The sequence below is a fragment of the Delphinus delphis genome, chromosome 13, assembly GCF_949987515.2.
Source record: "Delphinus delphis chromosome 13, mDelDel1.2, whole genome shotgun sequence".
NCBI lineage: Eukaryota > Metazoa > Chordata > Mammalia > Artiodactyla > Delphinidae > Delphinus > Delphinus delphis.
Genome location: NC_082695.1, coordinates 10,267,607 through 10,282,836, shown reverse-complemented (window position 1 = coordinate 10,282,836; position 15,230 = coordinate 10,267,607). Strand labels below are relative to the sequence as shown.

Sequence of the window (15,230 nt, the reverse complement as noted above, 5' to 3'; positions counted from 1 at the left end):
GGGGAAAAGGACACACGCAGATATCCGTAGAGAGCTTTTTTTTGTTTGTTTTCCGTCAGACAGTTTGACTTCCATTTTTTATTTTTTGTCCCCTCTTTCTTTTCCCCTTTAGTTGAAAACTACTAAAATATCATTTTGTGACCTTGACTTTATATTAAAAAAAACCTCTCATCTTTATTTCATTTCTTTTCCCCACGTGATATTTGTTTACGGTTCTATTCGGGCAACTTTTTCTTTAAAAAAAAAAAAAGTCAAATTTGTTGAGGATTTGGTTGACGTTTAAAATTTTGGCTTTATCTCCTTTTTTTGTTCTTAAGTTTCAAGATATATTTTTTCAGGCCCATAGCCTCCTTTCTTTCCCCCCACTTTTCTTTATTTTTATTATCGTTTTAGGTTAAGGGTGTTTACACCCCCCCCTTCTCTTAAGTTGTTGCTTTCATTTAATTCTTTAGAAATTAAATTTTGTATAATTTCCTTTTTCTTTTGTTTAATCTGGATCGCATGCTTTTTTCTCTGCATGATACCTAAATCTTCCAGTTATCCTAGCAGGGGGTAAAAAAAAGATCTCCTTTCTGTGGTATTCTTTCAGGAATTTGTGCTTTTGTTTTTTGGCGTCTCTCCTTTCCTCTCCTCTCTCTCTTTCCTTTCGTTACAGTGCATCATGATGGTAAACATTTCTTGGTTATTTAGACACAGCCCGCAGACCCAGCGCGCAGCAGTGTCCGACGGGTGTTTTTGCTTTCAGATCACTGGGCCGGGGGCTGCTACCCTCTTTACCAGAACTGCCAGGCTGCTCGCCACGTCCCGAGGACGCTCCCAGGAGTATGACTCGGGCAATGACACCTCCTCGCCACCCTCCATGCAGATCAGCTCAGCCAGGTCTCGGGGTCAGGAGAAGGAGAGCCCCACTGGGGGCCTGAGCAAGAGCCGGGGCCCCAACAGCGGCAACACCTCTGATTCAGGGAACTCCTTCACCACCTCCTCCCCCCAGAACGAGGGGGCCGCTTTGGAGAATCTCTCCCCCACCAGCAGGGGCAGAGAGTCAAGGTCAGTGCACCTGGGCGGCAGGAGGGGGTCCTGCCTGAGCTCCACAATCTCAGTCTCTCACCCTAGCCCTACACCACACACACAGACTCCAGCTCTTTTATTTGAGAGAAAGAGAGAGAGAGATCGGCATCATTTTTGAAAAAACTATCCAAGGAGATCAGCTTCAGGTATAGCTGGATCCAGGGTCTCAAAAAATACGTCATCAGGAATCTGTCTTTCCTATTACATCTCTCAGTTCTGCTTCCCCCTCTCTTGGCTTTATTTTCAAGCAGATCCTCCCAAAGCATTGGCAAAGATGCCATCCAGTTAATATTCTATCGGTCTAGCCAGCCAATGGAAGGAAAATGCCTCTTTCCCGAGAATTTCAGCAGAATATCAGGGCAAGTGCTCATTGACTCTGCTTGGCCCAGCTTGGGTCATCTGCCCACACTAGACCAATCACACTGCCCAGGGGATGCAGTATTCTTGGCTAGAACTTGTCATATGCCACCATCAGGGCTAATGAGTCTTCCCATGTACACTAAAACTGGGGAATGTCTGGTTCTCTGAAGGAAAAGCAGGGTACTGTTATCAGGAGGAGGGATGGAGGCTGGGCAGGAAAAAACAGATGTCAGTTTACCAATAATCAGAGGAGAAAGTCTAACATTTAAAGTCACTGTCATTTTAAAATATGCCACAGTATTTACCCAAACGCACTGAAAATTTATGTCCATACAAAAACCTACACATGGATGTTTTTATAGCAGCTTTATTCATGCCCAAATTTGGAAGCAACCAAGATATCCTTCAATAGGTGAATAGTTAAGTAAACTGTGGTCCATACACACAATGGAATACTATTCAGCACTAAAAAGAAACAAGTTACTAAGCAATGAAAAGACAGGGAGGAAACTTAAATCCATGTTACTAATAGAAAGAAGCCAATCTGAAAAGGCTGCATATTCTACGATTCCAACTATATGACATTCTGGAAACGGCAAAGCTATGGAGACGGTGAAAAGGTGAGTGGTTGCCAGTGGTGAGAGGGTGGAGAGGGGTGGATCTGCCTGCCTCAGGGCATCCCTGGCCTCAGTTCACACCCAAGCTCGGCTGGGAGCCAGGGCTGGGTCAGAGCAAACGTCCATGTCTCCAAGAACAGGCAGTGATGTGCCCAGATATCTACTCATATACTTCAGGGCTGTTATGCAGGAAATACTGAGAATAGCAATAACAACAACAACAACAATAATAATAACAGCAGCTATTATTTCTGGAGCCCTGAGGTACTATGCCAGGTGCTTTCCATAGATAATCTTCCTAAACTCCTTCTAAAACCTTTATGGGATAGGTTCTGTTATAATTCTTTTTTAGCTGATGGGGAAACAAGCTCAGAGCAGTTAAGAACCTCACTTAATAAGGGCCGGCACCGGGATTGAAACACAGATCTGTCTCCAGAACTGGAGTTAAGCCTGAACGGCATTTAGCAGTTACCTGCTTAATCTGATCTATGTGGACAGCCAAATTAAGTAACTTAGACCCAGCCTTTCACTGTGAAGTATAAATGATCTTTAAATCCGTGGCTATTTATGTCATGTCAGCTATGAGCAGAGGGCAGAATGGAAGAGACATCAGCTCTAAATCAGGGGAACCACAGACAGTAAAGGCAGGGGCTGGCAAGGTAGCAGGGACATGGGCTTCAGGGCTGGACAGATCAGGGTTTGAGACTCTGGGTGGCCGTGAGCAAGCAACTCACCCTTCTGGGTCTTCTCTGTAAATAAGGGATAATAATAGTGCCAACTTCCTAGGGTTGTTGGGGGCTAAATGAGATGATGCTGTGAAGCTCCCAGGATGTGCAGGGGCTCAGCCTGTTTATTCCACAGCTGTTTATCAATGACCTAGGACATTTGTCTCAGGCTCTGTCCTGGTGCTGGGATACAGTGTCCAGAGAGACATGAGTCCTGTCCCCAGGGAGCTCCATGTCTGGGGGAGGGAGACAACAATTATAAGACCAAGCGAGCCATCTAGGGGTGGGGGGAGGCATTGGAGGCTGGGGGCTCTGATAACACAATGGAGGTCACACAACCAGTCTTAAGGGGGTCGAAAGCCTGAACCATGAGTAGGAGTTGTCAAGTGAAGAGGGTTCCAGGCAGTGGGAATGTTCTAAAGCCTGTAGGCAAGGAAGGGAATAGGAATATTCCAGGAGGGACAAGTAGTCCACTATGGCTGGAGTCAAGAGAGGGAAGTGCCCGAGCTGAGACTGGCGTGTGGGCAGGGGCTGGGTCACGATGAAACTATATGAATGTTATTTGAACTTGACCCTTGGCCCAATCCCAATGAGCATGTCCTTACTGAGAACCAACAGGAACCCAGCATGGTTCTAGGCAAGGTGAGGATATGACAGGACCCTGTGCTTTGGCTGAATTTGAACAAGCCTCCACCCTTCTTTGGGTCTCCAATCCCCCATCTGCAAAATGGGCTGCGCCAGTTACCCAACTTAAACCAACTACATGTCACTTTCTTGAGTCGTTCTGTATCCAGATACTACTGTTACTCTCACTTACTTTAATAAACTCACTTTTTAATATAAGGAAACTTGTAGTACTATCTTAAATAGAAAATTTGTATCACCTGTCCTCAATAGACTGCACCTGTGAAAATACATATGATTCAATCACTGTATTTAATTCTGGTTAGTTACAGTTGCCTGCCCAAGGTTCTGAGTCTCAGGCCTGCTCTCTCTCTCTTTGGGAGATTGCAAGCATTAAAGAGACAGTAAAAACCCCCTAGTACCCAACCTGGGCTTTCTCATTCATATGATCAGAGGGACTGAAATCTTCCACCATGTGATTTGATCATACCCATCATGCACCCTGTGGTATGTGTCCTACTCTCTCTCTGCTCCACTAACATCCGTGGTCTGGGAAGTCTTTCCAGAGGTAGTAAGATGGGGAAAGGTGGAAGGGGGGTTCTGAGAGCACCACAGCCGAGGCAAAGTACGGAGGTGAGTATCAGCTGAAGATGCCCTGGACCAGCGGGCAGGCCAGTGCTAACAGCCATTCTCCCCTCTGCAGAGGATTCCAGTCGCCATGTCTGGAGTGCACCCAGGTGAAGAAGTCCAGTTTGGTCCCACCCACAGCCCGGAGCTCCCCCATGAGAGGGCGCTCCCGCAGCTCGTCCTGTGCCAGCGCCCACTCCTCCAGATCTCCAAACCCCAGGGCCTCCCCCAGGTACACCAGGAGCCGATCCACCTCCTCTGGGAAAAGGTGAGTGCAATTTTGACCTTGGCTCTGCAGCTAGTTAAGGTAACTGGAGATGTCGTTTGACCACCAAGCGACAGAAGTGGAACAGATTTGAGTTTGAATGCCCATTCTATCTATTACTCACTGGTGGCCTTGGTTGTCAGTTAACCTGTCTGAGCCTTAGTTTCCTCCCCTGCAAAATGAAAACCGTAACAATACTTACCCTGAAGGATTGTTCTGAGGACTATAAGACACTTAGATCAGTACTTGGAATATAATGTCAGTTTTGATTGTTGTTATTGGCATGAGGATGCATTCATGTGTATCAGTTATCTTCTGCTGCATAAAAATTATCCCCCCAGTGTAGCATCCTTATCAATAAGTTTTTCCTTGGTTCTTGATTCAGTGGATCAGCAGTTTGGGCTGGGCTCAGCTGGGTGGTTCTTCTTCTGTTCTCTCTTGGGTTCATGCATGTGTCTTCCGTCAGCTGGTGGGTTGTCTGGGGGCTGGCTGGTTTGAATGACCCCAGCTGATTCATCTCTGCTCCATGTGGCCTCACATCTTCCAGCAGGCTTGTCTGGGCTTGTTCACACGGTGATGGCAGGGTTCCAAGAGAGAGCAGTAGTGTGCAAGGCCTCGGCTTGGAACAGGCATGACCTCTTCAGCTGTTTTCTTAGCCATTGCAAGTCAGAGGACCAATCCAGATAGATGCAAGGGATGCTCCTCTTAGTGGGAGGAGCTGCAAAATCACACTGCAAGGGGCATGGATACAGGGAGAAGAATTGTGCCCATTTTTTTCACTTTACCACTCAATTCTAATAACCCCTGGTTATTGTTTGATTTTCTCATGTGGAATAACGATATGGCAGAATGCATAGACATGCGATCTCAGGAATTGGAAGATTCCATCCAATCTAACCAACCCACAGCTTCATGGAGTCCAGCTTCCCTCTACAAACAAGAACTTCCAACAGCAACCCAACTATTCCTCTTCTGCAACCATATCAAAAAACAGTTGCTTACGTAGGTGGTTACCTCAAGACCAGTTCATTCAAAATAAGGAGGCAAGGAAGCTAACAGAAATATTCAACATGATAGAGTAACATAAGTAGAAGAGCAAGTCAGGCTAAAAGGAAAATTGAGAGAAATAAAATTAAATCAGGAGGAAGGTTAAGTCCCAAAGGCATGTCCTACCATTCTGTACGGTTGGCCATCTGTATCTGTGGGTTTCACATCCCTGGTTATGAAAGGCCAGTGTATTCAATATACTATGCCATTTTATATAAGGGACTTGAGCATCTGCAGGTTCTGGTATCTGCAGGGACTCCTGGAATCAATCCCCCGCAGATACCAAGGGATGACGGTTGTTGCTATGGAGGTGTGCTGCAAATGTGACTCTGAGCTCCCTGGCAGACAAAGCAAAAAGGGAAATTGTCCCTTTACATTATTAAAAAAAAAGATAAAAATTGAACCAGTTGCTTGGAAGAGCAGTTATTTCTGATTTTTAAGTATGAAAAATGATTCACATGGCTCCACAGAAAAGGGACACTATGTGGTACAGTGGATAGAAATGCCTGACGTCCTTTCAAAGTGTCCAAAAGCATTATTTCATCGTAACTCTTTTTTATAATGTCTCTCAATATATAGGCAAAGAGCAAGTTGGCAAAGCAAATTTTTCAGGGGACATAGCTGGACACTGTCCCAGGGCACTAAGACTGGAGGAGCTATTCCTTGTCCACACTCCTTCCATCACGCTGGGCAACATGTAAGAATAGAGTCCCAAGGCGATGGTTATTATGATCACCTAAGAAAGTAGGAAGGGGCTAAGGAACACCTGGGTGAGGGCAAGTCAGAGCAAGACTTCTTTTCAAACTGAAAAGGATAGGAAAACTTTGCTAGCATTCCTGTGAGGGAAAGCTGGCAAAAACAGAGCATGAGAGAGTGTCCCCCCTACTCATTCCTGTGCCTGTAGCAGACATTGCTAATCCATCCCAGCCCTCTTTCCCACTGAACACAGACATGGCCACATAATCCCCCTGAACCCTGGCAGGAACTACTAGCAGATCAAATCAGCAACTGTGAGATGAAAATTATTTGAAAGACTGAGAAAGAAGGGTAGATGTTCCTAGGAAAGTGGTGGAAAAACTAAGGCAGTCGTTCTCTAAACGTGGGAGGCATTAGCAAGAGGGAAGAAGACTGGAAATAGCATAGGGGTTAGTAATTCGGATGCACAACAGTGTAGTCTAGCAGAAGTCAGGAGCACTTTGTAGCCAAACAGACCTGGGTTCAAACCCCCTACCAGCTGAGTGACCTTGAACAGATTATTGGGTTGGCCAAAAGGTTTGTTTGGTTTTTTCTGTAAGATGGCTCTAGTAGCACTTAGTTGTCTTTAACTTGATTCAAAACAATTTTGTTAGAGTGTATGTGACAGCTGTCATATCAGTGTGCATGAGGGAGGATATTTGGGGATATATGTATATGTATAGCTGACTCACTTTGTTATAAAGCAGGAACTAACACCATTGTAAAGCAATTATACTCCAATAAAGATGTTAAAAGGAAAACAATATATTAAAATTAATAGAAGTATTACATACAATTATATTAAATATATAAAATAAACTTTAAAAAATAAAGTTTCAAAATTTCAAAATACAGACATCAAAATCGGTTAATTTTTGTGTAGCCATTTTAATATTGGAGATGGAAGAAAAACAACATTTTTGGCATACTATTCTTTATTATTTCAAGAAAGGTAAAAATGCAACTGATGCAAAAAAAGATTTGTGCAGTGTATGGAGAAGGTGCTGTGACTGATCGAACGTGTCAAAAGTGGTTTGCGAAGTTTTGTGCTGGAGATTTCTTACTGGACGATGCTCCACGGTCGGGTAGACCAGTGAAGTTGATAGCGACCAAATCGAGACATTCATTGAGAACAATCAACGTTATGCCATGCAGGAGATAGCTGACATACTCAAAATATTCAAATCAAGCGTTGAAAATCATTTGCACCAGCTTGGTTACGTTAATTGCTTTGATGTTCGGGTTCCACATAAGTTAAGCGAAAAAAACCTCCTTGACCATATTTCTGCATGTGATCCTCTACTTAAACGTAATGAAAACGTTCCGTTTTTAAAACAAATTGTGGTGGGCGCTGAAAAGTGGTTACTGTTCAGTTGTCTGGAGCGGAAGAGATCGCGGGGCGAGCGAAATGAACAACCACACCAAAGGCTGTTCTTCATCCAAAGAAGGCGATGTTGTATCTGTGGTGGGATTGGAAGAGATTCCTCTATTATGAGCTCCTTCTGGAAAACCAAACAATTAATTCCAACAAGTACTGCTTCCAATTAGACCAACTGAAAGCAGCACTCAATGGAAAGCATCCAGAATTAGTCAACAGAAAACGCATAATCTTCCATCAGGATAAGGCAAGACCACATGTGTCTTTGATGACCAGGCAAAAACTGTTACAGCTTGGCTGGGAAGTTCTGATTCATCCGCCACCTTTGAACAAGACATTGCACCTTCAGGTTTCCATTTATTTAAGTCTTTACAAAATTCTCTTAATGGAAAAAATTTCAATTCCCTGGAAGACATCTGTAAAAGGCATCTGTAACAGTTCTTGGCTCAAAAAGATAAAAAGTTTGGGGAAGATGGAATTATGAAGTCTCCTGAAAAATGGCAGAAGGTAGTGGAACAAAAGGGTGAATATGTTGTTCAATAAAGTTCCTGGTGAAAATGAAAAGTGTGTCTTTTATTTTTACTTAAAAAGCAAAGGCACTTTTTGGCCAACCCAATACATCATCTCTCTCTGCCTCTGTGTCCTCATCTATAGAATGGGATTGATAATAGTACCTAACCCTAGGAAATGCTGAGGATTAAATAAGATAATATACACAAAACATTAGTTCAATAAAAATAGAACTACCAGGCTTCCCTGGTGGCGCAGTGGTTGAGAGTCCACCTGCCGATGCAGGGGACGCGGGCTTGTGCCCCGGTCCGGGAAGATCCCACATGCCACCTAGCGGCTGGGCCCGTGAGCCATGGCCACTGAGCTTGCGCGTCCGGAGCCTGTGCTCTGCAACGGGAGAGGCCACAACAGTGAGAGGCCCGCGTACAGCAAAAAAAAAAAATAGAACTACCATATGACCCAGCAATCCCACTACTGGGCATATACCCTGAGAAAACCATAATTCCAAAAGATACATGTACCACAATGTTCATTGCAGCACTATTTACAGTAGCCAGGACATGGAAGCAACCTAAATGTCCATCGGCAGATGAATGGATAAAGATGTGGCACATATATACAGTGGAATATTACTCAGCCATAAAAAGGAACGAAATTGAGTTATTTGTAATGAAATGGGTGGACCTAGAGTCTGTCATACGGAGTGAAGCAAGTCAGAAAGAGAACAACAAATACCGCACGCTAACGCACACATATGGAATCGAAAAAACCGGTACTGATGAACCTAGTGGTAGAGCTGGAATAAAGACGCAGATGTAGAGAACGGACTTGAGGACACAGTGGGGGGAGGGGAAGCTGGCACGAAGTGAAACAGTAGCATTGACATATATACACTGCCAAATGTAAAGTGGATGGCTAGTGGGAAGCAGCTGCATAGCACAGGGAGGTGCTTTGTGACCACCTAGAGGGGTGGGATAGGGAGGGTGGGAGGGAGGCTCAAGAGGGAGGGGATATGGGGATATATGTATATGTATAGCTGATTCACTTTGTTATAAAGCAGAAACTACCACACCATTGTAAAGCAATTATACTCCAATAAAGATATTAAAAAAATTAGTTCAAAATCTGGCACATAGTAGAATATATAATACTTATATTAATAATAAACATTTCCTGTGTGCTGACTATATGCCAAGATGCTAAGTAATTTACCCTAATTTACACGTTTAATTTACAATTCTATGGGGTAAGTACAATTACCCCCATTTTACAGATCAGAAAGTAGTGGCCCAGAGAAGTGAAATCAACTGCCCAAAGGTCACACAGCTAACACGTGGCCAGGAGAGGAAGAACTCAATAAGGGGAAGTTGTTGATATCATTATTAACCATCCAAAAGGGAGGGGATTTCATCCTCAAGTAAGGGCTTGGTTCCTTTGCCTGGCCTCCAGAAATGAAAAGGCCTGGAGACCAGCTGAATAAAACGCTGGACAGACGGGGCAAGCCCGGCAGAGCTCAGCAGGCCCCTCAGAGGCTGTCTCCTCTCTTCCAGGTCCTCCTCCCGCTCTCGCAGCTATTCCTCCAATTCTGGCAAGAGGAGCCCGCCTAGCAGAAGCTCTAGGTCCCGCCGAAGCCCCAGCTACTCCCGCTACAGTCCCAGCAGGTACCGGCCCCGTCCCGCCCCCCCCCCACCCCCACCCCGCCCCACAGCCCCCACTCCTTTGCTCGGATCCGCCTGTCTGGCATCGCCTCCTCGACTTGCTTCTCTGGGGCGTCTCCCAAGCCCCGCGAGTTCCTCTCTGGTCAAGCCCTGCCGGGCTACGGATGGGAGATGACTCAGCATCATAGTGGTTCCCTTTGCCGTGTCTGGAGTGGCAGTCAGGCCCCCAGTACATCCCAGCGTTCTCATGTACTCACCCCAAACACTCCAACGGCCACACCCCAGCCCTCAGACTCTTCGCACACCTAATACTACTCCTCATCCCTATGTCCATACCCCCCAGTTCTGATTCTTACTCGGCACCTGGGCCCACCTAACAGTCATATCCTCACCCTGCAATGCCCACCTTCAAAGGCTGACACTCCTACACACGTCCAGCTGCAAGGCCCTCCCCCGCCCCCGGGTACCCACCCATCCATGCAGACTCTCCCCACAGCCGTGTCATTTTCCCTCCCACCTCCCTAGGAGCCCCGTGCAGACCCCATCCCTGCCCCAGCGAGGGGGAGGGCAAAGGTAAGGAGGAAGTGAGTGCCCCCCTCCCACCGAAAAGCCAGGCCAGCCCAGCTCCCCAGTAACATCCCCACCGCACCCCTTCAGGGAGCGGGACCCCAAGTACAGCGAGAAGGATTCGCAGCAGCGGGAGCGCGAGCGAGCGCGGCGGAGACGTCGGTCCTACTCGCCCATGCGGAAGCGCCGGAGAGACTCCCCGAGCCACCTGGAGGCTAGGAGAATAACGAGGTGAAGCCAGGAGGCACCCATCTCCTCCCTCACTTCCACTCCCTTCCCACCCGCTGGGGTCTCGGACTCTCCCTAGGCCTCCTTGGGGCTGGATCGCAGGATTGTGGGAGCTCAGGGACACCCTGCCCCCCATCAGCCACCGAAATGAAGTTTCTGTTCACAGCCTCGGGCGAGTCAACACCCTCTCAGCCACCGTGCGGGCTTGCAAGAAGGGGGCGGGGCCTAGGCCGGCGGGGTGGGGTAGGATGCAGTGGCTGGCCAAGGGGTGAGCCCAGCCGGAGGAATCGGGTGTGGCCGGAATTTGCGCTTGCAGCTGGGGCGAGGGAGGCGGGGCTGGGCCCTAGAAAGAGGTCGGGCCTTGGAATGGGGACCCAAGCAAGGAACAGAACCGGGACTTTGCGTGGGGGCGGAGCCAGGCGGTGGCAACAGACCTCCGCCCTTAGACCCACAGCCCGAATGCAAGGCTTGAATAGACCCATAGGTAATTATACCCTGAACCAAGTGTAGGGAGGGCAAACAGGATTGTTTAGGTGCCAAAAGGACTGGGAGGGAGCCCTAGTGGGTAAGGGGAGGAGCACTGTTTTGGAGAGGAATGTTGGCTCTGCCACTTTCCAGGTGAGCTGGGAAAGTCTCTTCATCTCCCAGAATCTCAGTTTTCTCACCCATGAACTATTGGAGGAAATAACTCCCAGAAGTATCATAAGGATGAAATGAAAAGGGGCAAAGAGATGTGAATGCAGTTTGTAAACTTACATGCTGAACACTAGAACCCACTGTGTTCCACTGTGATGGACTGAATGGCCAGACTAGATGGATAAAGATTCCTGGAACAGATAAAGTCTCGGACGAGAAAGGCCCTAGAAGAGGAGCCTGAGGTCTAAATGGACACAAATTTCTCGGACCTTGAAATGGAGAGAATGGCTGAATGTTGCCCTAAAAATGGCTCTTGACAATCGGTTGGCCTACCTCCTGGTCCTCCAAGGGTCAGCTGCTCAGTCCAGAGACCCACAAGTATCCCGGCCTCCCACGCCTCCTCCCTGGAGATGACGTGAAGGGAGGAAGAAGAACTTGTGCCCCAGATAGTAAGGCAGGGTAATGGCATTGCCTTCTCAAGTGTCTCACAGAACACCCTGCCTTGGTCTGGCACGCAGGAAGGGAGTCCTACACCCACTGCCTTGACTTTCGAAGGTATCCTTGGAATGGACTTGGAGGAAGGCTGAGAGGAAGAGAGTTGCATTTCCAAAAGACGCTCTGGTTTCCATACTCAACCCCAAATAGTCCATCATGATGAACCCATTCAGTGTTTCCCAAACTTCCATCCCCCACTTTTGCCTTGTCTGATTATTAAGTGTACCATTTACTTAATTTTCTGTAAATAGATGTGCTTTTCTTTTAAAAGGTCCATACATTTATTTCAAAAGGAAACTTGATGCACTACAGTGAGTGGAAAATCAGCCTCTTCTTTTTGCCATAAATAGAAGGTTCTAGTAAAAATAAAAATAGCAAAACAAAACTGTTGCCAGCTGGAGGTTCTCCCTGAGCCCAGCCTTGCTGTGTTTAAAAAAAAAAAAAGTGAGATTATGATTTTTCAAAACATATCAGCAGTAGACTGAAAGCATCTCCTTGATGTTCTCAGGACTACAAGGGAAGAGTATGGGAATTTTTTTTTCCTGAGGAGCTGGGAAATGTCTCTTGGGACAGTGCCTGTGCTCCCTGGATTGAGGCTGGGAGGAGTCTTGCCCTCATGCCGTCTCCCTCTGGTTCCTGCAGTGCCCGGAAACGCCCCATCCCCTACTACCGGCCCAGCCCCTCTTCATCCAGTGGCCTCAGCAGCACCTCCTCCTGGTACAGCCGCTCAGCCAGCCGAAGCTCTTCCCGGAGCCCGAGCCACAGCCGCAGCCACAGCCGCAGCCACAGCCGCAGCCACAGCCGCAGCCGCAGCCGGACCCGCACTAGCAGCAGCTGCAGCTCCCGCAGCCCCAGCCTGGGCTCTCGGAGCCGGAGCCGGAGCCGGAGCCGGAGCTACAGCTCAGCAGACAGCTACTCCAGCACAAGGCGCTAAGCAAAGGCCCTCCCTTGAGCCAGCTGCCTGTGGTGCCCCTTGCACTCTGCCAGCCTCCCCCACTCCCTGCCCACCCTGCCTTCTCCTTGGTATAGACATTGAGGGCTCCTGGGCCCTGTCCTTCCTGCTCCCCTGGGGGCGGGAGGAAAAGAGGGTATGGGGGCTTCAGCCTCTATGTCGAGCTCCTAGGAGCCTCCACCACACCACCCTGGGGCTCAGCTCAGGCCTTGAGCATGTGGAGTGAACCACCTTCTGTTGGCACAGAGAAATCTCAAAGGTTTGTAAGAAGCGATGGGTCCGTGACTCAAAAGTTTGGGTCAGGCCAGGAAAATGTAGAGAGAGCTCTGCTCACCCACTGCTGGCAGGTGGCACACGAAGGCCAGTGTGCTTCCTCACACCTGCCCTCATTCTCCTCTCATTCAGTCTCGTGGCTGCATGTGTGTGGACCCTGATGGGAGTGAGGGGTGGATGTTAGAAGAGACCAAGGGCAGTTCAGGCCCAGGAGAGGGGTCAGGCCTTTCAGCTCCCCACATAGGCCAGAGCAAAAGCTAGAAGGCTGTTGGGTCCTAGAAAGGGAGACACGTGGGCAGGGGTCATGGGCATTTCAGCTGGGGGTAGGTGTCGGGAGATAGGAGATGGACTCTCGGGCCGTGAGTGTAGAAGCAAAAAGGAGAGGGGCAGTGTGCCACTCGCAGTACCTCCACGTGGTCAGGAAGACGGGCCCAGTAGTTTCTAGCCAGGGAGAGGCCACCGCACCGTTTACACAAAATGCCTCTTGGCGGCTCACACGGACCCGGCGACCTCTGAGAACGGACACGGTGGACAGCAGGACAGCCTGGTCTGCGGCCCCGCTTCCCAAATATGCTTCAGTCCTGTTAGCTGGCAGCAGCTTAATTCTGCGGGACCGTCTGCTGAACGTTCACCAGTGCCGTGGCCCGCTGCCAGTCCCCAGCGCCAGCCAGTCTGCCCTTACCCTCCGGTTGGCGCCTGCCTGCCCCCTCCCCACTGCCCAGACTGCCACACCCTGGATCCTCCCCAGTGCAGCCCAGCACCCACCCACCCTCAGCCTAAGTCGCCTCCTTTGCCTTTCAGGAATCTTGCCAGGATGGGGCACAGCAGCTCAGGTTTGGGGGAAAAGATCCAAATGCAGCGAGTCTAGGGGAAGGGGGCTTGGATGCTCCGCAGCTCGCACTGGTTTCCGGAGTTTCTTATCAGCTCGGGAAAGCCCTACCTTCATTTCTGCCCTCGCCCCACTTTCCCCCGCCCAGGGCTGGGCAGCGAGGGTAAGTTGATCTCCAGCACACAAATACCACCAGCTGCTTCACCCATGGAAGGCCCCGAGAACAGGGGCGTGAGGGAGAAGATCCTTAAAATAAACTCTTGGGCATCCCCCTCACCAGCTGACTGGCTTTCCGGAGCCTTGCGGGTGAGTTTCCAGTTTGTGGTGGCAACAGCAGCAGGACAGGGCGTGGAGGGAGAGGGTGAAAGGGACAGCTCCCAGCTTTGGATGCTGGGGCTTTGGGAAGCAGAAGCCAAACATTCTTTATCCCTTACACCCCAAGGAGGGGTGCACGGGGGCGGGGGGGGGGGGGGGAACATTTGAAAAAAAATCCTTTTTCTTGGAAGCAGTGAAATCTTCCCTCCCGGTCTTTCCCATCACATCAGCCTGGGTCCAGAAACTGCCCTGCAGCCAACCGGAAAGTCCTTCCTCCACTGGGAGAGCGGGGCCAGGCGCCAGGGCGGCAGTGGAGGACCTGGCCTTTCCACGATGCCCTCTGGCCCAGACCTGGGCCCCGCCCGCCAAGACTGACGGATGCCAGTGCTATCACCGCAGAAGGCCTGATGGCAGGTGCCTGGGCCAGGGGCAGGTGCCCTGGGAGGGCATGTACAGCAACTGTGAATAACCCTCTTCCCCGCCCAGGAGTCCAGACTGGACTCCAGTCTCCATGGAGACAAAGGCTTTCTGGAGCCACAGAACCTCCTTAGCAGGACAGCAGTGAGAGACCCAAGAGCCGGCCCCCCGGTCCAGACTGCCTTCATTCAAGCAACTCTAGGGGATCATTTTGCGGGGGGCTCCTAGCAAACCTCTTATTTATCTTATTTATTTATTTATGGTTGTTTATTTATTTATTTATTTATTTATTTATGGGATTCTCGCTCTCTCAGTTGCTGTTAGCAGTATTCAAGTATTTATTTATATGGAGAGGGGTGTGTGTGTGTGTCTGTGTCTGTGGGTCTGGGGAGGAGGGGGAACTTCTACAGTATTTTTGTGCATCTCTCTTTTTTTTTCCCTCATGTCTCCATGGATGGGATTTGAGAGGCTGGATGTGGATGGGAATGTTGGCCTTTTCCCTGAAGGGGAGACTCACAGAGCTCTAAGCTTGGAACACCCTGGAGGTGGCCCGGAAGCACTGCAGACCAAAGGTTCATGACTAAGTCCACGTCCGGTGAGGTTCAGGCCTGCGCTCCAGCCCCCTGCCCCCCAGCTACCTAACTGAGGTACCAGAAAGATGAAAACAGGCAAGAGGCTTAGGAGCTAAGGTGCTGACCTGACATGCCAGAGTCACAGCTGACATGGGGGTCAGAGTCTAAAGTTAGCAGGTAAGGCCGAAGCTGCAGAGTCTGAATTACCTGGGAGCGTCCTTTCGGGAGGCACCCAACGTGAGACAGACGTGCACATCTTAGCCTCACCCTCGTTCCAGGGCACACAGTTAGTGGGTGAGATCATTTGCTCTTCTGAGCCTACCTAGTTGGTT

At 49.1% G+C, this 15,230-nt stretch overlaps 1 protein-coding gene across 1 annotated transcript in view; it reads left to right on the top strand.

The window, feature by feature from the left end:
* The window catches only part of SRRM4 (serine/arginine repetitive matrix 4), a 161,739-nt gene extending 149,265 nt beyond the window's left edge, over nucleotides 1–12,474 (top strand). Inside the window, exons 9-13 of the mRNA XM_060029376.1 lie at nucleotides 746–1,047; nucleotides 4,098–4,289; nucleotides 9,507–9,617; nucleotides 10,272–10,412; nucleotides 12,183–12,474. Coding sequence (XP_059885359.1) covers nucleotides 746–1,047; nucleotides 4,098–4,289; nucleotides 9,507–9,617; nucleotides 10,272–10,412; nucleotides 12,183–12,474 — 1,038 coding nt within the window. The remainder of the gene's footprint in view (nucleotides 1–745; nucleotides 1,048–4,097; nucleotides 4,290–9,506; nucleotides 9,618–10,271; nucleotides 10,413–12,182) is intronic.
* The last annotated feature ends 2,756 nt before the right edge of the window (nucleotides 12,475–15,230 follow it).